At 36.0% G+C, this 27,191-nt stretch overlaps 1 protein-coding gene across 1 annotated transcript in view; it reads right to left on the bottom strand.

Annotated features, from left to right (window-relative positions):
- The window catches only part of PEX7 (peroxisomal biogenesis factor 7), an 83,298-nt gene that overhangs the window by 27,828 nt on the left and 28,279 nt on the right, over positions 1-27,191 (bottom strand). The window contains exons 6-8 of the mRNA XM_045814705.2: positions 24,506-24,612; positions 22,740-22,853; positions 21,179-21,234 (exon numbers count right to left, since the gene is read on the bottom strand). Of these exons, the coding sequence (XP_045670661.1) occupies positions 21,179-21,234; positions 22,740-22,853; positions 24,506-24,612 (277 nt within the window). The remainder of the gene's footprint in view (positions 1-21,178; positions 21,235-22,739; positions 22,854-24,505; positions 24,613-27,191) is intronic.

The following is a 27,191-nucleotide window of genomic DNA, read 5'->3' as shown; positions in this document are numbered from 1 at the left end:
TCCTGAGATCAAGCCCTGTGTTGGGCTCTGTGCTCAGTGCAGAGCCTGCTTGAGATTCTCTTTCTGCTCCGCTTTGCTCCCGCTTTCTGTCTCTCTCAAATAGATATTTTTTAAAAAGAAGAATGAAATCCTGAGGAATTGACACCAAGCTGAAATCTGAAGGTTGATGAGATAGCCAGGTAGAGAGCAGCTGGCCCCTTGTCAGTAGGGAGCAGAAAGGCTCAGATCACACAGGTCTTTTAGCCCATGTGAGGAATTTGGGATTTTCTCTTAAGTATAAAAAACAAAACCAAAGGAAACAAATCAAAAAAATGAAGGAGACAGGTGCCTGGGTGGCTCAGTTAGTTAAGTGTCTGCCTTCCTCTCAGGTCATGATACTAGGGTCCTGGGATTGAGCCCCATGTCGGGCTCCCTGCTCAGTGGAGAGTCTGCTTCTCTCTCTCCCTCTGCCTGCCGCTCCCCCTGCTTGTGCTCGCACTCTCTCTCTCTCTCTCTCTCTCCCTGTGTCAAATAACTAAAATCTCAAAAAAAAAACAACCCCCAAACTGAAGGAGATTTATATACTCAGCTTTATATTCTTTAAAAAAAATGTCTTAGTAGACTTTTAAATGTTATAGTAGTTTAAATCTGGAGAACTTCTGAACAAGTAGAGTTCCCACATAGTATGACCCCATGTAGTACAGGTCCAAAAAGAGAAAATATCAGCTTGGATTTAAGATGGTGACAGTGACGATGAAAAAAGGTTAATGGATTAGATACATGTATAGGCAGAAGAATTAATAGGACAGAAGAAACAACAACGATTAATAGAACAGGAAAAAAATAAAGAATGATTCCTGTTTCTGGCTTCTATCCTAGTACTTACAATACTTCCATGTATTCAGTTATTTATTCATTTTTTTTTCCTCTAAAAGGCACTAAACTCCTTGAATTCAGGGACAGTCTCCTATTGTTCTTTGTATCTCTAGCATGCATAAAAGTATCTGACACATGGACACCCGAATAATGTTTCTTGAATGAATGAACAAAAAATAAATGTGAATATTAAGGACGAGATATATAACAAAGGCCAACCTCACAAATAAAGTAACTTTAAATCACCTATAGGTATGGTTCCCAAATGATGGATCAGAGACTCATTCCTCTGCTTTGCCGAGGAATTTTTTCTGAAAATTTCAATTGAATAGATTTGTATGGAATCCAAAAATCCCTTCTCAGGAAATGGTGATGCTTAACCAGCTAGGTCTGGGAATTACCATCTTGAAGCAGCACTTCAACAGATACAGATTTGATAAATTCCCATCGGAAACAACAGTGATAGCAAGCATTAGGCAGAAGGGGAGGCAAGGGAAAAAGCCAGTAGGGGGTAGTGGTTCTCAACCTTGACTAAATGCAATCAACTGAGAAACTTTAAAAAAACTGATGTGTGAATGCTAGCCCTAGAAATTCTGATTTAATTGGGCTGATGTATGTCATGGGCATTGGGAGGTTCAAACATTCTCCAGGTGATTGAAATGTAATGCCAAGGTTGAGCTTCTTGAGGGGGTAGGGGTGGGGGGTAGGGTGGCAGATATTACCCATTAATTGAGAATCACTGATCTAGACCAGCAGGTTCTCGAACTTAACTTTGCATCAGAATTGCCTGAAGTGCTTGTGAAAAACAGATTTAGAAGGTGTGGAGTGAGGCTCAAGAATTTGCTTTAGAGATGAAACAATCCATCATGACATAGCTAATAAATGGCAGCCCCAATGTACAGACTCTACTGGCACCATGTCCAGTACTTTCTCTACTGAAAGCTGCTGCCATTTGCTTTTTTTTCTGGGCCAGGCCAAGGAATCTGGAATATAGGTGGCCTGGGGCTCTTCAGGTAGTTCTGATTAACACCCTGAAAGTTCAAATGGCCCTGGACTAAGTCAGGCTTCCCCCATACTCCTCAACTACATAGAAAATTCTATTAGCCAAAGCCCATGCCAACACTCCATTGGTCTGCCAGCTTACATTCAAAACCAATACCCTAAGAAAATTACAAGCTAGAATAAATCTGAACGCCTATGGCAAGGAGTTCAGAAATTTCCCTTTCTTCTAATATTTTTTACATGCACCTACTGGATCTCCCATCTAACTTGCTGTCCCTTCCTGACTTTTGAATCACTCAACTGATCAGCTCTTTCTGTAACCTCACAGATCCCCATCTTTTTGAGGTGAAATCCTCCTGAGCAGAACACACAGAATAAATCATGGGCTTATTATTTTATTGTCTGTATTGCTTTTGGAGGGGATTAAAACATAGAAATTACAGACTAGCAAAACAATCCTGTAAAGAGCTAAACTTTCTTTCATTAACTAAAGAATATTTACCGAGCACTAAGGCTCATTTGTTTGCATGACTAGATTGGAGAGTTGTTTATTTTCATAACTGGTAATGACCAAAATAAAGCTTAAAACTGAAAAATACTGTCTGCTAAATGAAAAAATATGATTAATTTCAAAGAACTACTGAACAATTTTCAAAGAACTTTTAGAACGACTCATTCACAAAAATCCAGAAACCATATTCACAAACTTTCAAGGTTAAATCCAAAATTCTAGAATTAAGATTCTCTACCAAAATAAATGCATTTTAATATTTCAGTTAAAACTTTAATTAGATCAGTACTTTAGAGGGACTTACTCCACTTCATCACAACAAACATTAAGCCCAGGAGCCATATACCACAAAGCCTAGCGTACTTTGACAAATTAAAGAAAACCATTAGCTGATGGAAGGCTTGCTCTGAGTGTATACATGGTTGCAATCCACGGGGATACAGGATGATTTTCTGAAGAATGCCACATCTCAACAAGAGGAGATAAAAGAAAGAAAAAAAACCACAACTCTTAGAGACTTTGTTTACTGTTCACTGGTACGAACTGGAGGATCATGAAATAATTTTGCGGTCAAGTTTCAAACAACATCTTAAAAAAGAAACAAACTGGGAAGAACTCTATCCGACATGAAATAGTATCAGTAACTCAGGGATGAGAATAGTCTATGTTCAACTGAATTGTAAAGGGCACCAAAATGTGGCTACCCAGGTTAACTACCTCCCAAAATGTGGCAAAAGGTTATTTCATAGAAGCACAGACCACAGTGTGACTGGATGAGGCCGCAGGAGAACCTGGCGCCTAACGTTGAAAGACTAAACTGACAGCGGCTGCTTGCCTGCTCCGGTCCTTTACCAGCCATATGCCTCTGAAATTCTTAATGTCCTCATCTCTGCAGCTAAGCATTTGTGAATAAACCCACTCAGGCTGCCAGGTTGTGGAATGTCTACACAGCTTACAAGGATCTCTTTTATTGAACAACTCTCTTATCAGTGGAGGACGGATATAGTGAGGGGGTGAAGGAGAGAAGCAGACACTGACACATGTGGGAGAAAAAAAAAAACACATGGAGCAGACCAAATAATTCTGCTTCTTTTCTGGTGACTGGACATGAAAGCTTAAGGAAACAAGAAAAAAGAAAAAAATCAGTGCAGAAAGAGGAGAAATGAGAGCAGGCACTTGAGTCAAGCAGTTGCACTACCTCCCTGGCCCCTGGGGCACTCCTGTCCTGGTGCTCGGAGGGATCCCAGATCCTGAGTCAGGTCTCTCCCTTTCTATGTAAGCTAGCTCAAGACGGTTCCGCTTTCCACACAAGTCTGCACACAATGCAGACACACACACGCCCGCACAGCAAAACTAAGCGAGGCTGCTGAATTTGAAGATGCAAACAGATTGCTCATTATTGGTGTTTATTCTCTGTACGGTTCACTCTATTAGGTCAAATCTCTAAGATTCAATGTTAGAATATTTAGTGTTACCACATTCCAGATTGGGGCTTTGGGGCAGACTTCAAGGGTAATTTTTTTTTTTTAAGATTTTATTTATTTGAGAGACAGAGGGAGGGAGAGCACAGAGGGGGAGTGAAAGGGAGAAGCAGACTCCCCACTGAGCAGAGAGCCTGATTCCCACCGAAGGCAGAGGCTTAACCGACTGAGCCACCCAGGCGCCCCTCGAGGGTGAATTACTTTTCCTTGAGTTCTTAGGGGACAGAACAAAGTAGTAACAGCTGGCGGGTACTACCCAGTTGATCTAAATAAACAGGCTCACTATGTGTGCAAACAAGGTGGGGGGAACACTGAGGTTTTCTGCTCAATTACCTTTTTCTTAAAAACAGTAATTGCACAGATTAGAGTCCACTAATTCTACAAGGCTTATAACAAAGAACAGCAGCTTCCTGCATAGTCCCCTCTGCCCTTCACCTCAGAGGTCATCGCTTTCCATTCTTTTTGCTGTTCCTTTTGATACGCTGTACTTATTTCCGCTATATTTCCAAATAATATGCTCATGGAATTCATTATTTTCATTTTCACATATTATCTTTTGGCTTCCTACCATGGAAGATGAGGCAAACATTATCTACATTAGAAAATATACATATATGCAACAAAAGCCACTCAGTTGCCTATTCATACTGCAACCACAGAAGTTCTTAAAAATTATAATGCAAATTAACTGACAAACTCCAGAAATTTTCTGCTAATCAACACAATTCAAAGTTCAAAGCAGTGACTGACACTGCATTAAGCTATGACTTAACATTCCTCACTCCTTTTAGATCTATGTATTTCTTCATGTGCTGGCATTAGGTTATGAATTACACACGGATTTGGTTTGGTTCTTAATGAAAAATGTTAGCACTAAATAGTTCTGAAAATGTTGTGCAGTTACAAATCAAGGTATTTAAAATCAAAAGTCTTACACATTCCTTTCTAATTAATGTACGTTGTTTCATTTTATAGGAAATTACTTTCATTTTTCACCTGGCATTTAACTTGCAAAATTATGCTTCACTTCATCAAAAGAGCTTTCCAATATGACAATAATTAACACAAGACTTTTCTAATTTAAACAAGTCAAATGGAAAAATTCTTTGGGACATTTAAAAACATCAATCTATCAACAAACTTGGGATTTATTGCTTCATACAGACAAATACCTTAACTATTAGTTATATGAAGTTCAAGGAAATTTATTAGTAAATTGCATATGACAATTGATTGCAGGAAAAAAAACCCAAAAAATATCTATCTGTAAATTTAGTTGACAATCAGGATACCAATACAATGGTTCGAAATTTGTTAAGTAGCAAAATTTTGTGATCTAGTCAGTCCTGACTTAAATGAATAGAACAGCAAGTTTTATCCTGGAAAAATATCACTTTCTTATCCCAACAGGACTTTCCAGTTTAAATTCAGTTTGATTAATGACTACTTCAAACATAATTAAAGGGAAAGCCATATTAAAATACAATTGTTGTAGGTTGTTACATTCAGAGTGAGCCAAGGGTAATATAACTTTTCATGTAATTTAAATTCACTTACATCTAAAACGTTTATTTAGTATTTACACGTACCAGGGTGCCAGGTACTAGGGACAAAACAATGAAACAGACACTTATAGCCTGTAATCAGATAATGTACTTTATTAACACAAAATATAGTCAGTATTAAAATAGCCTTATCAGAGTTAAGCAGATTAAATATGTGAATGCAAATAATCTCATTCTTAAAAGACACAACATTAAGATGCTCTCCTAATATCAGTGGTGAAGTTCAGTGAACCTTTGCCACAAAGCAAAACCTGTGATAGAGTTACAAAGACACATCTAAGATATCTGAGAGGCACACAACATGAAACCACTCTTCGATCATTTTCAGGGTTCAATCACAGTTACTCAAACGTTAACAGTTAGTGTCATATCATTAGCCACATAATTCTTCTTGTGGTTTGATTAACAAATGCAGAGGAATTAAGAACAGCTGTCTGAAAAGATGAGGTAAAATGATCATTTGAAACTACATCTGAGCTCACATTCAGCCACATTTCTTACCTATTTACTTTGACTGACCTTTTTTTTTGTGGGTAAGGGGGACTAGGTAAAGTTGAAAGGAAAGGTTTGCAAGACAGAGTACATATTCAGCTATACTATCTGTTTACTTTGGCTGACCTTTTTTTATGGGGAAGGGGAGGAAAGAGAAGTATCTGCCTGAGGAAATCTCTGTGCTAATAAACATAAGGATCAAAAAAGCCCATCAACCATACCAAAGTTAAGACACTTACTATATAAAGGAAAATCCCATGAGAGTAAATGCGACAAAGATAAAAAGTATTTCTGTGTCTGCTGCTTTGTTAAGATTCTAAATTTACTACAATTAAAGACCATTTTTCTGCTTACGCAACATAATAAAGCTATTTATCTTATTTTACAATTAACAGTATCATTGAATATCACATTTATGAGATATTAGTAAGGTATTAGTAAGAAACATTTTCAGTGTCTTATTTTATATGAGCAAATATAGCTTACTTTTTCCTCAAATGTTGTTATTTTTAAAATCACCAACCCAGAGAAAAATTCAAAGAATATAATGAACACGCATATATTGTCTATGTTCACCAATTATTAAAGTTTTACATTTGCTTTATCTTTCTCTACAAATACATACTTAAAATAATATTTTTGCTGAACCACTTAAAAATAAATTGCAGGAGTCCTAATTGAGTGTCTTTTTGTGATTCTGCTTCTTTTTTAACAATTCTGATCTGAAATATAAAAGCATATATTCACAGTGACACAGTACTAAGTACAAAGTTTGAGGAATATATATGTGGATGAAAAAGAGAAGAAACTAAAATTTGTTGAGTGCTTGATATGGGCCAGCCACTATGGGGACAGCTTTGCATACACTGATATTTAAATCTCATAATAATATATTTTATGACTGAGGAAACAATGGCTCAGGGAGGTCAAGTGACTTTATAAGAGATTAAATATAACAACAGCTAGTGACGGTAAATTCAGGATTTTAAACTATATCTCTTTTTCTATTGTATCCTGCTGCCTCGCTAAGCAATAATTTTAAAACAAATGTATAGATAATATGTAAACATTTAGAGAAACATATAGGTTGAATTGAAGTAGAAGTGGTCATGTGGTTATGGATTTGAAGAAAATGATTCACGTACATTCATCTTTGTCTATGTGTACAAGTATACTCTGTTCTGGGTCATACTGCACCAAATTCACAAGGTATGCTTCCCCCACCTCCTCTTGACAATGTAACAAGAATTCCCATTCACAAAGCTCCTCCACAGTTTAAGCACCATAATTATCTTATTAAAGTAATGCTAGGTAAGGCATGAATGATGAATACCTTAACTCTCCCTACAGTACTTACATTTTAAAATAGAAAACTTATTATAACTATTCTCATTTAAAATATCTGCTATTTTCTTTGAACACTTATTATGTGCCAAAGGTGTTTACAGCTTCATTTAATCTTCTGAACATCCCTGCAAAGTATCATTTCCTATATTTCACAGCTAGTAAATGGAGGAAATGGCCTTTCAACAAGTCTAATGGACTCAGAAGAGCATATGCTTATCCCACCACACAGGGGATTTTGAACCCACAGAACTTTCCTATATGTCTCCAGAGACCAAAGAATGGGGAGGGACAGTACAGCTTCTAGATAACCTCCTACCCCCACTTAGTACTACTTTCTCACCTACTTATTAATGTAGAATTTTATTAAATTATAATTTATGAGTAGATATTTAGAAAAGTTAGCAATTCTATCATATCTTGCACTCAAATATTCTTTCTCAATGAAATAGTCATGAAGCCTTGGTCCTAGATTGTCTACTCTAATCTCTCCCAATAAAACCTTAAAATTATATAAATTGAAGTTAAACTATATTGTCTGGTCAGGAATGTATCCTATTTGTAACTTGGGACTGAAACATACTTCAATAACATATACTTATTGAGTATAGTTCACTTAGTGACAGATCATCTGCTATGTATTTACCATAGTAATAGTGCACTTATTTAGGAATCCGACTTTTGAGAAGAACAACATCCCAAAATGGAGAACCAAAAAAAAAAAAAAAAAAAAAAATCCAGAAAAGTGAGTGTACATGAAAAATGGCTATTTTTAAGTCTATGAATTTTATTAAGTGAGCAGATTAAAAATAGTACGTACAAAAGCAGAATAACATGTCACCTGGAAGTGAAGAAGCATAGAGAAACATACGAAAGGCAAAGGAAAAGAAACTAGAAAGTAAAACTTTCTGGGGTCACAGTGTCTCAGGACAGTTCTACAATATACAGACAGTTCAATAACTTACCCACTGTCAGCCTTGGCCAGAGGTTAGATTTTTTTAAAAAGAGCTTTAAGATTGTATACATACCTAAGTTATACGCCAATTAAAGAAGTTAAAAAAATTTGTGTTAAGATATCTGAAATCCCAGCCATCAGTAATCTTTAAATTTTAGTTATATCTTTCCAAACACTTTTCAATAAAAATGTGTATACATACATATATGTTTATGTGTATATACACTTACATGTGTATCTATATACACTCACAGGTGTATTTATATACACATACATCCTAATGCTGAAAGGTATTTAAATCCATAATTGTTAAGATAAAAGTATGGCACATAACCTTTTACACGTCCATCATTGTCAAAACTCACTTATGCAGAATACCTCAATCCTGAAATGATTATAGATATTATAGGCAATACTGTATTTTGGCAATTTAATCCCTAAGGAGATAACGTTTAACATAACAGGGGGAAATTATACTATTTGGAAATACATAAAGGCCTGCGCTTACTAGAAGTGTTCAGGTATTGAGTAATATAAAAAGCACCAGATTTGAAAATAAAAGATCTAGGTTCAAGTTTGGCTCCATTACTTGCCACTTGTGTGATAACGGCCTACCCTTCTACCTCCCAGAGTCAACTGCCTTCTGGATAAAATGAGTACATGCCCAAGGTAGCGTTGTGTGAATAAAAGGAAAATATTGTATATTAACATACTTTATAAACTAGACATAGCTAATCAAAAATAAGAAGTTGTATCATTGTGAGCACTGGGTGTTATATGTAAGCAATGAAACACTAAATTCTACTCCTGAAAACAATACTACGCTGTATGTTAACTAACTAGAATTTAAATAAAAATTTGGAAAAAAATAATAAGTTAAATATAAGAACAGATATTGATATGGAAGAATTTGAGGCATAATGAAGACTCTTTATTTGGACCTATTTCGCTTAATATTCCCACTGCCTGAAATCCACTGGGTAGGGCGCTACTGATCCTGGAGGAAGGGGAGTCAATTGCTAACTGCGCGGTCTGTCTTGGCCATTCCAGGACCCTACGCCCAGCACCTGCCCACTCAATGCCAAGGTGTGTGCTGGCACTGCCACAAAACCAAATATGCCCCCACAAAGAATACTGCAGATTTAATTTAAAGAGTAACTATAACCAGGGAAACATACACAGTAAGCCTTAGGTCCTTTTGCCTCCATATAAATAAATGGACAAAAATGTTCTTCGAAGGGGGTAAAAACCACTGAAAGGAGAGGAGGTAAAGAATGCTTACATAAAGTTTATCTGGTATATAACTTTCCAGACATTTTCCAACGAAAATGCACACATAAACACATATTATAATTACAGAAGCCTTTTAAAATCAGTAATTATTAAGATCACAATCACGTAGGTCTAGGCCAGCCCCAGTGGAGTGCTGGAGCCAGCTCATTCTGGTTTGCGAGAGCTGGCTGAGCACAACTTCCCAACCCTGTGCTTACTACGGACCTGTCACGGGGGCAGCTTGATATCGGCCGTGATAGGAGGACTTATACCACTGAACTCTTACTTCAAACATACAAATCAGGTTACCCCCACCTGCCTAGAGAGCCAGTTGTTAAACATTTTTCTGGTCAGCCCTTATGGAATTATGTTGAATAATAAACTGTTAATAAATTAAAATGGTGTTATTATCTGGTCTTATAAGCAAGAAAAGCACTGATAAAAATACTAGAATCAAAGCCACAATGAGATACCACCTTACACCAGTTAGAATGGCTAAAATTAACAAGACAGGAAACAACAAATGTTGGCAAGGATGTGGAGAACGGGGAACCCTCTTACACTGTCGGTGGGAATGCAGGCTGGTACCGCCACTCTGGAAAACAGTATGGAGGTTCCTCAAGAAGTTAAAAATAGAGCTACCCTATGACCCAACAATTGCACTACTAGGTGTTTACCCCAAAGATGTAGTGAAACGAAGGGGCACAATTGCACCCCAATGTTCATAGCAGCAATGTCCACAATAGCCAAACTGTGGAAGGAGACAAGATGTCCTTCAACAGATGAATGGATAGAGAAGATGTGGTTCATATATACAATGGAATTATTCTCAACCATCAGAAAGGATGAATACCTACCATTTATATTGACATGGATGGAACTGGAGGGTATTATGCTAAGTGAAATAAGTCAGTCAGAGAAAGATAATTATCATATGGTTTCACTCACATGTGTAATATAAGAATAGTGCAGAGAATCATAGGGGAAGGGAGGGAAAACTGAATGGGAAGAAATCAGAGAGGGAGACAAACCATGAGAGACCCTTGACTCTAGGAAACAAGCTGAGGGCTGCAGAAGGGGAGGTGGGTGAGGGGATGGGTAACTGGGTGATGGGCATTAAGGGGGCACGTGATGTGATGAGCACTGGGTGTTATACGCAACTGATGAATCACTGAACCCTACATCTGAAACTAATGATCTACGTTAGCTAATTGAATTTAAATAAAAAAATACTATACTTTTATAGTATAAATTGAATTTAAATAAAAAAACACTTTAAGAGCTCTGAACTAAAACTAAATTTAAAAGTTATGTACTGGAGAACATGTTGATAAAAAGTTGCACACTGTCACCAAGAAAATGAACTCCCAGGAGGCAGAGGAGACAACAAAAGGCCAGGTTGAGGCTGCCTGCTTTTGTGGCCATACAATACAAATTGTTATCTCACCCTTGAAGACGGGAGCTGAAATGGGCCTCAAACCCAAAGAGATGGTCTTCTGTCACCATCCATCCTGGCAGTGTAATAAGTGACAAAGACTTACACGGCCCCTGCTACGTGCAGCATTTGTGGATATTACTCGTCTCGTCCTCACAGCAAGCCGGTGTGGTAGGTACCATCATTGTCTCCATTTTACAGAAGAGGACACTGAGCATGCTGTTTTCAAATACTGTGTTCAAGTTTATACAGATAGTAAAAGGAGGCCTGGCTCCGTAGTCCGTGGTCCTAACTCCTATGTTACCCAGGAATGTGCCACCCCACAATTAGTCCATTCAACTTGTATTTCCCACAACCCCAAATCTGTATTTGTGACTACAAGTCTCTGCTACTCCCACTAATCCCAACACAAATGACAGGCTCAGGACTCCCTGAAGTGTGTTTCTACTTCTTTCCAGGTCTTTACTTTTATCATTTCGTCAGCAAGATATTCAGAACTGTCTATTACAAGGGCTGTCAGATAACAGGCATTCTATAAAAATGCCTGAATTTTAAAGCAGAGTATAGCCCTACCATTTTGTAACCAAAGTAGCTTAACAGTTGAGTAGGAAACATTAACGTTGCTGGTATAAGCAGAGCGAGTTTCACATCACACAAGCTTAGATGAGCACAGTTTGAAAACACTGGAATTAAAACTCCCTATTTTTCTTGCCAAAAATTCTATAAGTCAAAAAAACCCCCACTGCAGTTTGGTATATTACTACCCAAGACCAACGACAAAGAATGTTTGGAAGGTTAGAATATTTATAGAAGTATCATAAGGTGAAAAAGTATTACTCTGAGTTTAAATTTATCATATTAGTTTTATCAGTTTTATGAAAGTTATATCTTTAAATACCTGAGAAGTATTTGCTACACCTGGAAAAATGTTGCTTTTTCTAATGAAAAAAAACCTAATTTTAACAGCTTTTACCTTTGTTTGGCTGCCATACATACTGGATCTGCTGATTTCCAACTGTGTTTACAAAACAATCCACTTAGTATGAAACCAAAACAAGCACTCAGAACTCAAATCATGCTCATGCATGGTTGGCATAGCAAACATGCCTCGGCCGAAAAAGAAGTAACCTAATGGAGAGTACATGGGAAGAAGATGGTGTGCTACAATCTATGCTGACAACATTCACAGAAGAAAGGAAATAAATCACTGTGAAATATTTTAGATTTAGTACCATCTTGAGTGAAGTTTAGAAAGAACCGATGTGTAATTTTTTTTTAAGATTTTATTTATTATTTGATGAGAGAGAGAGCACAAGCAGGGGGAGTGGCAGGCAGAGGGAGAGGGAGAAGCAGACTCCCTGCTCAGCAGGGAGACCAATGAGGGGCTTGATCCCAGGGCCCTGGGATCATGACCTGAGCTGAATGCAGACACTTAACCGACTGAGCCACCCAGGTGCCCCAGAACTGATGTATATTTTTATAGAGTATATTGCCCATCAGCTAAAGGGAGTTCTGATATTTTTTATAAGGTTGGAGCTTTTGTTTAATCTAAACACATTAATTTCAAATGCTATTTACATATTAATTTTTAGATTTTTATTATTTATTCAGTGAAACATAATGAGCTACTATACAGGTAAAGGACTTAAAGCTTTTTCTATTAGATATGATAATATATCCACATAAAACAAAAATATGAAACCTGAATTTTATAATACTAAAACATCCATCACATCATCAGTTTTGACATGTGCACAAGATGAACTATTTTAAAATGAAATTTTAAAGGCTTAAAAACTACACAAGATATAAAAATGGACAAATAAATGAAAACTTATCTTTGAAGAGCTTATGTTACAAAAACTAGCCGCCCAAAATCTAGAGGTAATACCTGTATAATTATCAGTGCTGAAAATTAAACAGGTTATTGCTGGTCTTTTGTCTTAAATCTTTTTCTTTTTATTAAAATGAGTTTTCTGGCACTAAAAATATCATCAAACCAATGAGATTTAAAATTCTTCAGAGGATAAATTGAACTCATATCACATGGGGTAAAAAATCTACTAAAAACATATCTTTTCTGACCTTTCCAATGCATGGTCACTACACACAAATAATGAAAACTAAACTCACACAAGGCATTACTATAGTTAAAGTCGTATTCTCAGCATGTTCTGTGAATTACAAAATACAGTACATATGTTAAAAAAGAAATTTTAAAAAATGATTTTGTTTTCTTTTTCTACTTTCCTTCTCATAAAGTCTTTGGTGGTGCTATATTGAAATACACAATTGTTAACCTCCAGTTACATTTAGTAAAAAGGCAGTACAGTAAAGTAGCTGTAACGTATGTTAAAATTAAAATTCCATTTCTGGAAAAAAGAGGATGCTGCTTCTACATACTGCCTGTGATGGAATTTGGTTTAAGTTTTTTACTCCATACTGAGAAAATGATTACCAATTTTGCAGGGAAAAAACAAAAGAATTCTAGGCTTCAGGCTTGACTAGGGATAATATTCCCATGAAGACCTTAAAATGGCCCTGGTGAATGGAAGCTTAGGGGACGCTAAAAGTTTGGTTGGGAAGGAAAGAGAAATGTAAGAGAGAAGTTAAAAGAAGATAGCGGAAAAAGGAATAAATTACAGGCTAAGGGGGAAGTCAGCAGGGAATTGGAGAACAATGATAAAGGAGGGAGAAGGGGTGATTTCACAGTCCTGAAAACAAGAGTGTATGGGGTTAAGAGGCCTCATATCCAATGGTAGCAGAGAAATGGATAGGTACGGATTTAGATCAATCCGCAGGCTTGCAGTGAAAATTGAGATAATTTGTGCTTGAGCTCCACAGTTATTATTATTTTTAAAGATTTTATTTATTTGAGAGACAGACAGAGATAGTGAGGGAGAACAGGAGCAGGGAGGAGAGGGAGAAGCAGGCTCCCCACTGAGCAGGGAGCCCAACATGGGGCTCAATCCCAGAACCCTGGGATCATGACCTGAGCCAAAGGCAGACACTTAACTGACTGAGCCACCCAGGAGCCCCCCCCCCCACCTTTTTAAAGAGATATATAAGGCCTTGAGTGAATAAGGTTGGTGAGGTGTCTTGAGAAGAGAAACAAAGGTTGGAACAGTGAAAAATTAGCACAGTAATTTCCAGTATGACCTCTTCTGTAATTCTTATAATCAATTTTTGAGGAGAGATATTATTAATTCCATCCTACATATGAAAACCTGGACTCTGAGTTATATAGGAAAACTGTGCATTAAATGTCTTTTTTAGTTATATGTTAAGGATCTCCTATTATTTCATTATAATTTCACTTTTTCCAAATGCTTACAATTACAGCTATGACACTTTTGATCTTGCAGCATGTCACCGAAGCCAATCCTCTCCCCAGAAGCACTAAACATCTATCCCCTAATCTCCAGACTTGCTCAGGGATCAGGAAAGAAGCAAAACCTAATTCTTAGAAATAGAAGAGTAAGACTGTGAGCCTTAAATTGTGATGATTTTTGAGCATGTTTAGCTACCTACACGATTTTGGAGCAGTATCACATTCAAAAGTTCAGTCTTAACAAATATTTCTGACTCAAATTTACATCTATAAAGATAAGGCATTTCTCAACTGGGTCTTCAAGGATACTTAAGTATATAGATAAAACGGGGAACGGCCAGTAGGGTTAAGATCATGATGACAGTTCTGAAAATAAAGTGTACGTAGGTCACTAGGTTTTTCCCTTTAATTAGAAACAGGACAGAAATGGATTTAATATGCCCCTTAATAATACCTCGAAACCAGAAAGACCCAATTAAAATTGTTAGGGACACTAAAAATGAGATCAAAAGATTAATGCCCCATCTCATTTGGTAAAGTCTCCAGTGATCAGTTTCAAACATCAGAAAGGTCTTTGAAATCCAAGGACTAGATTCTATATCCACAAATCCCTTTTGAGCCCAAAAGTGACACTATATAAAGAGAGAAAACTGAAAGTTCTACTCTTTATCCTGCTCAGTCCATCCAAAGGATCTCACATCACTGGCCATTCACATCTGGTTGAAATCCTCTCCTGAAGTTTCTGCAGCATACTGCATGCTCTCCTGTTTTAAGTGGGCTTGTCCCTTCTTTGTTCCAACATTAATTCTCTCCTGCTTTTTGCTCTTCTTTCTCTAAACTTAGTCATTCTTATGGACTGAACTGTCAGTAAGTTAATGGTCTTCAAATCCATATTTACAGCCCAAATCTTCAGCCAATAATCTATCTCCACAATTCCAGTTTGAAGAAGTTTGGGGCGGATGGCCAAGTTTTCTTCCTGTCTGCCATGTTGCCATTCTTTGGCTCTAATGCCAGAAGTTCTATAATCACTCCTTACTATTTTATACAGACTATTAAAAAAAAACTGTTATGGCACCCTTTTAATTGATAGCTGGAAGCCTCAGTGTGATTATGTTTCCCAGTTTATCTGCATGCTTATATTGGATTAAAAAAAAAGTTAGGGCATGTAATTTCTCTCAAGGCATTGTAAATTATTCTATTCCACAGTATATTCCACAGAAACAAAGTTATACAGCTTCTACCATATCAACTACTGACTCAGAAGTAAAGGAGAGAGGAATTCTGGGTAGTTGAGGCAGGGAAGCCATGCAAATCCAAAACTCTAAGGGCATCTTCACAAAAAACTAATACAGAATAAGCAGAACAAATAAAACTACACAAAACTTGGGGCTCCTGGGTGGCTCAGTCCGTTAAACATCCAACTCTTGATTTCAGCTGAGGTCATAATCTTTGGCTTGCAAGATCAAGCCCCACAACGGGCTCCATGCTGGGCATGGAGCCTGCTCGAGACACCCTCCCTCTACCCCAGCTCATGTGTGTGAGCTCACTCTCTCTTCACCCCTCAAAAAACAAAACAAAACAAACAAAAGCCCTACACAAAACTCAGGCCTCCAACACACCTGAAATTTAATTACAGCTAAAAAAGAAAAATAAAAACAGAACCACAACGAGCTATCTCCCATGTTCCAGCCACAAGCCTAACTGGACACTTCAGTCTGTACCAGGGAAAACTGAACTGCAACAATCAGGGTCCCCAGGAAAAAAGATCAAAAAACTTATGAGGACATAAGAATCAGACTGGCATTGGAATTCCAAAAACAAGACAGAAAAGGAGGCAAAAATGAGGTAGCATTTTCAAAAAACTCCAGAAATGTAAATCGAAGCATTTCTTTTTTTTTTTAAGGTTTATAAAATTTATTTTATTTTTTTGATATTGTAGATTTATTTATTTATCTATTTATTTTTATTTTAATGTTTTTAATTATATTATGTTAGTCACCATACAGTACATCCCTGGCTTCTGATGTAAAGTTCAATGATTCATTAGTTGCGTATAACACCCAGTGCACCATGCAATACGTGCCCTCCTTACTACCCATCACCAGTCTATCCCATTCCCCCACCCCCCTCCCCTCTGAGGCCCTCAGTTTGTTTCTCATAGTCCATAGTCTCTCATGCTTCATTCCCCCTTCTGATTACCCCCCCCCTTTCTTTATCCCTTTCTTCCCCTACCGATAATGCTAAGTGAAATAAGTCAAGCAGAGAAAGACAATTATCATATGATTTCTCTCATCTATGGAACTAGGAAGATCGGTAGGGGAAATTGAAGCATTTCTATTCAGAGAAGCTACACTTTAAGGACAAGGCTATAGAGAAACAGTTTTAAATGTGCAAGAGCTCCTGAGAATTCTGAACCCATCAGCTCTTCTTAAGGAATCTACTAGAAGATAAACTTCACCAAACTAAGAGACATGATGGGGAAATTCCAGCAAAAAGATTAATAATGAATATTTGATATATTTAATTGTATATCTAAGACTAAAACAAAGGTGAAAACAGTGGAAAAATAATTTAAATGTTGCGAGGTCTGACAAAGTATAAATAAAATCACTCAACATTTGATGGAGAAAGGAAAGGTGGGGAAAAAAGGAAATAGAGTAAGTTCACTGCTTGTCGTATATGTAGTAGGTAGGTGTTGAAATACCATTAAAAACTCACGAGTCAGCAATGGTTACATTTTTTTTAAATGGGAATGAAGGCATTAAAAAATTTAAAATACCAAACGCAACCACTAATACAAGCAAAAACTTAATACCTAAATATTACAAAAATTTAAATAAAAGAACAAAATAAACCTTCAAAACACAACCAAATTTACATCATACACAGAAACAGCAAATGTAACTTAATATACATAATAGTCGCCACATAAAATGATACGACAGACTTGATACCAAACATGTTTTTATCAAGAAATATAGATAGGTTAAACTTGACTATTACAATACAAAGACTTTTTATTTAGTTCACCTAGCAAGACCCAAATATATGCTCTATACAAAAGACATATCAGAAACAAAATGTTTCAAAAAAGCTAAAACTGAAGGTATAGGAAAAGATGTACCCGGAAAGTGGAAACAATCTGAAAGCAGGGACAGTGACACAGGTTAAGAGACAAAGCCCAGCTAAAGCTAAAAAGATCAACTGTGACAAAGAAGGAATCTCTTTGATGCTAAAAGTCTCAATTCACTATATGGCTGTTATAAATACCTATGCACCAAACAACACACTACACTATCTACCTTTATGAAATCAAAACGACAAGAGTTGCAGGGAGACACAGATAGAAGCCCACTGATAATAGTTTTAACATTCCACTCTTGGTACAAAAGAGATTAAGTGGTCAAAAAATAAAATAGGATACAGAACATCTAAACAACAATCAGTAGAGCTTATGTCACATATTGGACTTCACAGCATGATCATACAGAATATACCCTCTTCTCAATTGCTTATGAAACACTCACAAAAGCTGATCATTTATCAGGTCCCCCCAAAAATCAATATGTTCTATAAAATGGAATGACTAAGAACTGTATTCTCTAATTACAATGCAATAAAACTAGAAACTTTTAATGAACTTCTAAAAATTAAAAAGCACTTTCATCTGGAAATTAAATAACTTCCTACTTAACAACCCTTGAAAGAAAGGGGAAATACAGATAGAAGTTACAAATCTTTTCAAAACAAACTGAGGGTTTCAGAGGGGAGGAGGATGGAGGATTGGGCTAGGCCAGTGATGGGTATTAAGGACGGTATGTATTGCATGGAGCACTGGGTGTTATACGCAAACAATGAATCATGGAACATTACATCAAAACCTAATGATGTACTGTATGGTGAACAGCATAATAAAAAATTAAAAATAAATAAATAAAATGATAATGAAAACATAATATATCAGAATTTATGGGTGAGAACTGAAACAGAAACTGGAAGAAAATTCATAGCCTTAAACAGTTTATTAACAAAATGAAAGAATAAAAATAAATTCCCAGCTCAAAAGTTGAAAAAGAACAAGGTAAGCCAGAAGAAAGTAACAAGAAGGAAATAATAAAGATAAAAGTAGAAATTAATGAGGTGATGAATAGAAAAACGGTCATTCTAATTAATAAACCAAAATCTTGTTTGCTGAAGAAAAATAACAAAGTATATATACCATTAAATAACTTACAGAAGAAATCACAAACATACAAAATCAGAAATAAGAGTGAAATAACCGTTGAAACAGGAGAAATTAAAAAGTCATGACACTACTTTACAGACATCTGTAACAAATAAATGTGAAAATCTATAAGCTAAGGACAATTTCCAAAACTGATCCCAATAGAGATAAAAAGTTTAAATAGACCAATTTTCCATACAAGAAATAAAGTTATTAAGAAAGCACTCCACAAAAAGAACCATGCCTAGGTGGTTTCACAGGGGAACTCAACCGAGGCTTCAAGGACCAAATAGCCTCAATGTTGTACAAGTTGTTCCGGAGCTTTGAAAACTAGGAAAACTTCTTAATTCTTTTTTATGAAACAAGTAAAACACTGACGCATGAAAGAAAGAAAGAAAGAAAGAAAGAAAGAAAGAAAGAAAGAAAGAAAGAGCAAGCTGTAGACCAATATCACCTTTGAATACTAATGCAAAAGCTCTAAATAAACTAATAGCAGACCAAATTCAACACTACATAAGAAAATAATACACAAAGATCAAGAGGGATTTAGTCCAGGAAGGCAAGGCTGGTTCGATCCATTACAATAATTCCTTAATAGCTCTAAGAAGAAAAATCATGATCATCTCCACAGATGCTGAAAAAGCCTTTGACAAAACTTAAAATCCATTTCTGACTTTAAAAAGATTCAAGAAATCAAGAGTTGATGCACATTTCCTTAGCACGACAAACAAACATATATATATCTGACCCTTGAGCAACACAAGTTTGAACTATGTGGGTCCACTTACATGGAATTTGTTTTTCAATAAATATACATACAGTATTGTAAATGTATTTTCTCTTCCTTATGATTTTCTTAATAACATTTTCTTTTCTCTAGCTTACCTTATTGTAAGAATATAGTATATGATACACACAGCATGCAAAATGGGTGTTAATCAATTGTTTACATTAGTTATAGGTAAGGCTTCTGGTCAACAGCAGGCTGTTAGGTTTTAGGGGAGTCAAAAGTTATGCAGGGGTCAGTACCCCTAACCCCAGGTGTTTGAGGGTCAACTATACTTTGACTTAGAGCCAACACCTTACTTTTAACAGGGAAATGTAAAAGGCACTTTCATAAATACAGAATTAGACATTATAACACTATTTAGCACTTTAAGAGAGGTATCTGCAAATGCAATTAGATAAATCAATCGGAGGCATCAGAGTTGGAACTGAAGATACATAACCGTCTTTCCTGGCAGATGCTTTGATCATGTACTTGGAAAACCCTAAAGAATCAATGATCTTTAGATCAGTAGAGAAACAGGCATTCTCAAACACTGCTTCTTAGAATGAAAATTGATATATTCCTTTTGTGGGGAATTTGGTGATATCTAACACAACTATATGTATGCTTACATTTTAATTCAGCAATCTCACTTCTAGGAATATACTCTGAAGTTAATCTTCTAATAATGTGCACATACATACAAGGTATTATTCACTGTGCATTGTTTATTTACAAAATATCTGAGAACAAGCTAAATTCCCATACATAGGAGAGTAGTTGAATAAACGATAGTACATCCACATAACGCAGTATTATAAGAATGAGAAGATCTCTATGAACTGACATACAGTGATTTCCTGGATGTATTTTATGTGAAAAAAAGCAAAACTGAAGAGTACCCAGAGCACTCCATTTTGTATAAAAAAGGGGGAAATAAGAAAATAGGCATTGTCTACTTATCTGAGCAATATCGATTATTATAGGATGTGGGACCCTATAGAATGGGTTGGAAAGAATAGAGGAAATAAATTTTTCTGAATATAACTTTACATACATCTTGACTTTGGAACCATGTTACTGTTTTGTCTGCTCAGAGAAACAGACAAAATCAATAAGGATACGGGAAAATTGAATACAAACAGAAGCAAATGAATCGAACTGTGTTTCCAATGAATGACACAGCCACACTGATGGAGGGGAGCAGAATTAACCCAAATAACCTTTAAACACAGTATTTGGACTAGGGGAAAAAAGCCCTAAACAAATGTGAACTCTAATTAGTACGATTCCGTTTCAGAGAGGCATGGCTTTGCAATTCTAAAATTACTTTCTGAGCATTCTAGGGTTTGCAAGTAAGTCAATATATTGTGGATAATGGGAATTAGGAGTTACAAATCTGGAAAAGGAGGAAAAAAAACCAGAATAAACCTTGTGTAGTGTGGGATTGGAACTGGGATGTATGGATAGAGACACACATACACACACGTATATATTCATACATAGATGTGGATGTGCACACACATATACACACTCATCTATATACATTCGCAAACATAATAACACCCTTGCTGGTTTTTTCAACTATAACAATCTAAGCCTTAAGATTCATATAATTACACCCGAAAAAATGGAATTTCACAATTTCTAAAATCTAAACTTAAAAAATACTGGCTATGCAGCCTATTGTGTGGAAAGGTGTCAGTATAGGAATAGCTATCAGGAAAAAAGGCTTTTAAACAGAATAGCCAGGCTATCTTTAAATAGCAAAGAATTTACGTATATGCCAAGATCATAAAAATATAATATGAATCCTAGTGGCAAATATTCAAATGTGCCGAGCTCAGATTATTTTCATATTAGTACAATAACTATTTTTCATAAAAGTTGAAAGAATGCTATTCGGTATTTCACAATGAAACTTATCAAAAACTACCGTACCTTACAGTGAAATCATAGGAGCAAGAGGCCAGAACGGAAGCATGAAATGGTGAAAACTACAAAAACAAAAAAAAAAACTTTTCTAAGTTAGCTGTAATTATAACATGTTACTTCATAAGGTCATTCCCATGAGTGCTACAATAAAGTTTAATCAAGACTGTTGCTTAAAATTACTTCTCCCCAAACCTTATATGCTTTAATTTAAGGCAAAAATCTTCTGGCCTTTTAAGTATCAGCTGCAGGAAATACATTTACTTTAACATTCACCAAAGAAAAGTCATTCCTCAAGCTTTTTAGCACTTACTTAGAATAAAATATTCCCAAAGGGTTGCCATTCTGGAAAAATTAAATACAATTTCATAATGGCTATCCAAAAATGACTCCTACAATATAAGGAATTTAAGTATATGATTGTACAATATGTAATTATATAATTTACCCATTTTATGAATACATATTATGATTGCTATATACACAAGTATCAAGTCATCATTTAATTGTTAAATAAAAACATCTTTAAAAGAATTTTTACATTATCTGTATATCACAACAATGTAAAGGATATCAAGAAGAAAAACTGCAAATTTAAAGACAAATATCTTTTAGATAAGTAATCAACATACTTTAATAGGCTGCCCTTTGTAATTATATTTCTTTAGGTTTTTTTCTTCCCAGTATTTTAATGGTTATATACATAAATATAACTACATTCAAATATGCTTTATAGTTTGCAAAATACTTTCAGTAAATTACCCAATTTCATTCTGTGAAACAAATATTGAAACTATTTTTCAACTACTACAACCTGTGTGCCATTAAAACAACAACATGGCACTGGGTCTCATATGCTGAGTTGCAACCAGTAAAATTTAAAATATTAATCTAATTGAAGATTTAGAATTTCTGAAATAGGAATAACCCAATATCTTATTTAAAAGATGAATAAAGTACTTCTTTACCCTTAGTATAACAAAACAAAGAATGAAATTGGGGGATTGAAAAGATGTTTTCCACAGTGACTTAGCAAAACCCACCAATAACAGCTGGGAAGCTTATGTAAGTCACCTTAGAACCAGGCACATTTCTCAGGAGTGGGAGCAAAAAGTTATCTTCATCTCATCGTCTGTTGTTGGCAGAGTGGAAAATTTTCTATACCCCAAATGTTTGGGAACATTCATATTTATTACCATGTTAGAGTAAAGAAACCTCTCTGTAGTTTCAACCAAGAGACCTTCCATTGAGTGGGAAATTATGAAGAATACCGAAAGTAAATTATCATAGTTAAAAACATATAAAAAGGAATAGTAGTAGAATGGAAAGGACAAAATGAAAAAACTTTTCTATTTAACCTTAAGCACTGATTGGCTACATTGTCCCAATTCATTCAATTATTATTCAAATATTTTACCTAATTTTAGCTTTCATTGTTCATCATCAATTGGCGAACAGAAATATGCATAAAAAGAATCCATAACCCCAACCCCTAGACAGTTTTCTATACACTTCATTGGTTATGTTTGTATTTATACTCTACATATAAAAAGAAAAGATAAACACTTACTTTCACTCTCCTAACAGCATAGGTGTGACCAAGAAGTTCGAACACTGGCTGCCGTACATTCCTCAAGTCCCAGCCTCTCAAACTACAATCCACTGCCCCGGTCACCAGCAAGTTCTGCAAAAACGATTCGGAGAAAAGTGAGCAGTGCACACATCAGAACAAGGCACAGTCTCAAATGGCACTGTGGGTTCTCCAATCAACCCGTAGTACTACCAGTAAGTACATACGGGAATAAAAATTATGCCTGACAAATGAGCCCACCTTTCTCTTCAGTGTATTGTGAGGCTTTACCAGGGGTTAAACAGCAAGAGGCCTGTTAACCGAGGAATATGGGGGGAAACAAAAGGGTACAAATTTGATTTTTTACATTTTTTCTAAATTTAATTCAATCATTGTTCCCCACTCTCATGGGCCATGTCTTAATACAATATCTAATCCTATTTGAGAACTTCTGCAAATAGTGGTGAGTCTCTCCTATCTGGTCAGGTTTTACAAATCTCTCTATCTAGAGCCCTCGGTGAACCCACAGTTCCTGGCTGAACAGGCCAAGTGCTGGGTCCACAGTCAGCCCCGTCCTTGCCAACCAGAGCAGTAATTCATTGTCTGAATGTTCTGGGTTTCAGTGTAAGCTCATTTGAGGAAAAATTTCAATAATTTAAAACAAAAACTGGGGCGCCTGGGTGGCACAGTCGTTAAGCATCTGCCTTTGGCTCAGGGTGTGATTCCAGCGTTCTGGGATCAAGTCCCACATCAGGCTCTTCCACTGGGAGCCTGCTTCTTCCTCTCCCACTCCCCTGCTTGTGTTCCCTCTCTCGCTGACTGTCTCTCTCTGTCAAATAAATAAATAAAATCTTTTAAAAAAATAATTTAAAACAAAACCAATTTTAACAACTCTCAACCATGTATCAGCATCTTTTTGTGAATTCCCAAAAGTGAAAAATATAGTCCACAACTCATTTTCTATATGGAAAACTCATTTATGATGACAGAGTTGAACAGCAGTTATCTGCCTGGAATTGTTATTTAGCTCAAGTACTATTATTGAATATGTACTCTATTTTCTTTTAATCCATTTTATTTCTTTCCAAAGAACTCTGCCAGTACAATGCTCTCTTAACTTCCTTTAATTAATTGAAAACTGAGAAGAAACAAGGCATATGTTTTAACTGTCAGTCCCAATCAAAAGACCACTTCAGGTACATAAACAGTATATCAACACATGTTTAATCCATTTCTATTCTGAATTCATATGCTCATGTGGTTAACTGAAGCTTTGCAAAAAGGTACAAATAGACACTATTATCTTACAGAAGCATGAAGTTTGGTTAGGCTTATATGGGAAGATGAAACAAAATGTTAAAAACTGGTGGACTGTCAAACTAAAAATCAAGTTACAAATAGTTCAGCAGCCCAACCAGCAAAGTGAACGAGAAATGAAAGCAGATGATACAAATTGGTGGGGTTAAGAGCAATAAAGAAAAAAAAATTACATAAATTGTAAAGCAGCTTCCCAAATAAGCAAGTAAGGCTGCACTGTTGAACTTTGAGAATTTCTACTTCTTACTCTGCCTGTTTTATGTGCACTTAAATCCAATTAATGCTAATGCAGGTCACTCGCAATCATCAATTAGAACTGAAAGGGACTGAATTTAACTTAATGGTCCATAAACACTACCAAGGTCCACATAAAGGAACAGAAGATAAAATCGCAAACATTTCAACAACAGGAAGGGCTCAGCAGCAAGGGACAGATCCAGACAGGGTACCTCATTGTATTTACACCAGTCACAGCTCAAAATTTCTGCATGATGTGCTGGAACCACAATTCTGACTCCTGTTGACTTCACATCCCAGATTCTCAGAGTCTGATCACCTGATGAGAGATGAAGACTTGATCACCCTCCATCACACCATTTGGATGTTCAGTGACATCATACTCATGATGAGAAATTCAGGGAAAATACACTATTTTACTGTTAGGATTTTACCATCTCTATATCATATGCATACATATATTGGTTGTTTTTTTTTTTAAGATTTAGATAAAGAGAGAAAGCACACGAGTGGAAGGGGCAGAGGGAGAGGGAGAGAGAAGCTCAAGTAGACTCCACAGTGAGCCCGAAGCCCAATGTAGGGGCTCGATCTCATGACCCTGAGATCACAACCTGAGCCAAAACCAAGAATCGGATGCTTAACTGACCACCACATATATTGTTTTTTACTAGAATGCACAGGAACTACTAAAAGTGATGAACTACATAAAGTAATGTGTCATGACAATGTTTTTAGATCTACTCAATGCAGGAAAATCTGAATTTCACACTGAAACAACAACACGCATGGTGACAAGATACAGACACACACAGCGCCATTTCTCTTCAGGACAGGAAAAGGCCCTGAAAATCCTCGGTTTCTAGCAAATAACCCACCAGCACAGTTTATAAGAAACAAAATGCTAACAATTTTACTATTAAACTTGGGTAGTCTACCAAGACAAAATAGAGAATTTTTAATCTTTGCATTTATATTTACTACACTTTAATAGGCCAGCCGGAGGCATATTTTTCTCCTTGGAAAAAAAGAGTTGAAAAACTTAGGGATTATATTTTGCATTATTACAAAAATGGTTTCCATTGCTTACTTTCACAAAGTTACCCCTGATTAAATGTTTTATATGCTGTTTGCCTTCCATTTTTATAAATTATAAGGAGACAACAAAATGACCAAATGAATAAAACTCAGGATGTGTGTGTATGTGTATATATATATATATATATATATATATATATATATATATATAGACATCACCAGTAAATTATAAATAGTCAGTGATGCTGAGAGAAAGCTGGTACAGCTTGATGGAAGAACATGGTTGATGGCGTGATGGCAGTCAGGGTCTGGAATTCCATAGTAGCTGTGTGACCTGCACAAGTTATGTATCTCTGAGACTGATTCCTCATTTCTTAAAAAAAAAAACAAACAAAACACCACAGAATGCCTACATGCAGGGCTGTACCAGAATTTAGTGTAATAAAGTTGCTGGCACTTAGCATGGTCTCTAGCACAAAGCAGATACTTTAATATATGGTATATAATAACACTAAAATTTTAAATTATCCTTTGCTTACTTACATATATTTTCCCCCATTCCCAATTCTAAATCATATCATCGTGTAGCTACATTTAGCAATTTTAGATAATGTTTTTTTTTTTCTGATTTCTTTGGAAGTTGTTTAAGAAAGATAAGCATTATATTGTTGGTGGTAATGAAATGTAGAGGTTACGAATGGGGACTCTGGTGGTCCAGAGCTTAGTCCTAATCTAGCTCAATCATTTGGTCCCTGTTGATGTTTAATCAAGTTACTTAACTTACCTGATTCTCAGTTTCCTTACCTGTGATAAAATATTACCTTATCAAGTTTAAATGAGATAATGTATTTAAAAATAAAATAAGAAAGCATACCCATGATTAGAAGTCATTCCCACCCCTATTAATAATACCATGAATAATGGCCAATATTTATTGAGTGCTTATTTTATGGCAGATGGTGGTCTAAACATTTTGTATGTATTAACTTTTTAAAAACGTAACAAGTGAGGTAGAAATTTCGATAATATAAAAAGTAATTTTTGTGGTAGTTGACAAATAGGGAAACTGAAGCTCGTGGAGATGAAATAAGGCCCTCAAGATAGCAAGCCATGGAGTCAGGATCTGGGACAAGAGCTCAGGCAGGCGGGCGCCCCAGCCGGCGTGCTCCATAACGACACTGTGCTCACTTCCTCATGTTGCTAGAGGAGACCTGCCAGACAGCCAATGTTGGCTGACTCTTGAGGAATTCTTTTTATTTACATGCTTTTTTCAATAAATTGAGAGGAAAAACCCCACATACACACACACACGACATTGTCATTTTTGCCCCACAGTTAGTTATCTCAGAAATAAAAGTAATAAAACGAATAAAATTGAAACCTCTACTATATTTCCAATCCCATTCCCCATCTTCCTTGCCCAGAGGACACCACAATCATGAATTTGGCATCCCTTTAGTCTGTGTTTTTGTAATACTTTCATTACATGTTTATGGATCCATATATATGTACTATCTCTTTATGTGTGGGATTTATATTTTTTTTGTTTAAAAATACTATCTTCTTACTTTTTTAAAAATTTGAGTACAGTTGACACTTAATGTTACATTAGTTTCAGGTGTACAACATAATGATTCAGCGTCTCTGTACATTATGCTGTGCTCCCCACAAATGTAGCTCCCATCTGTCACCACGCAACATTATTAGAGTATCATTGACTATATTCCCTATGCTCTGCCTTTCATTCCTGTGACTCATTCATTCCATAATTGGAAGACCTGCATGTCCCACTCCCCTTCACCCATTTTGCCCATCCCCCAACCCTCTTCCCACCTTCCTACTTTAAAAGAAGTTGAAAATCAC

Source organism: Ursus americanus, chromosome 11, assembly GCF_024610735.1.
Source record: "Ursus americanus isolate L20-20 chromosome 11, mUrsAme1.1.p, whole genome shotgun sequence".
NCBI classification, from domain to species: Eukaryota; Metazoa; Chordata; class Mammalia; order Carnivora; family Ursidae; genus Ursus; species Ursus americanus.
The sequence above is the reverse complement of the archived record's forward strand: the minus strand, read 5'-3'. Positions and strand labels throughout refer to the sequence as shown.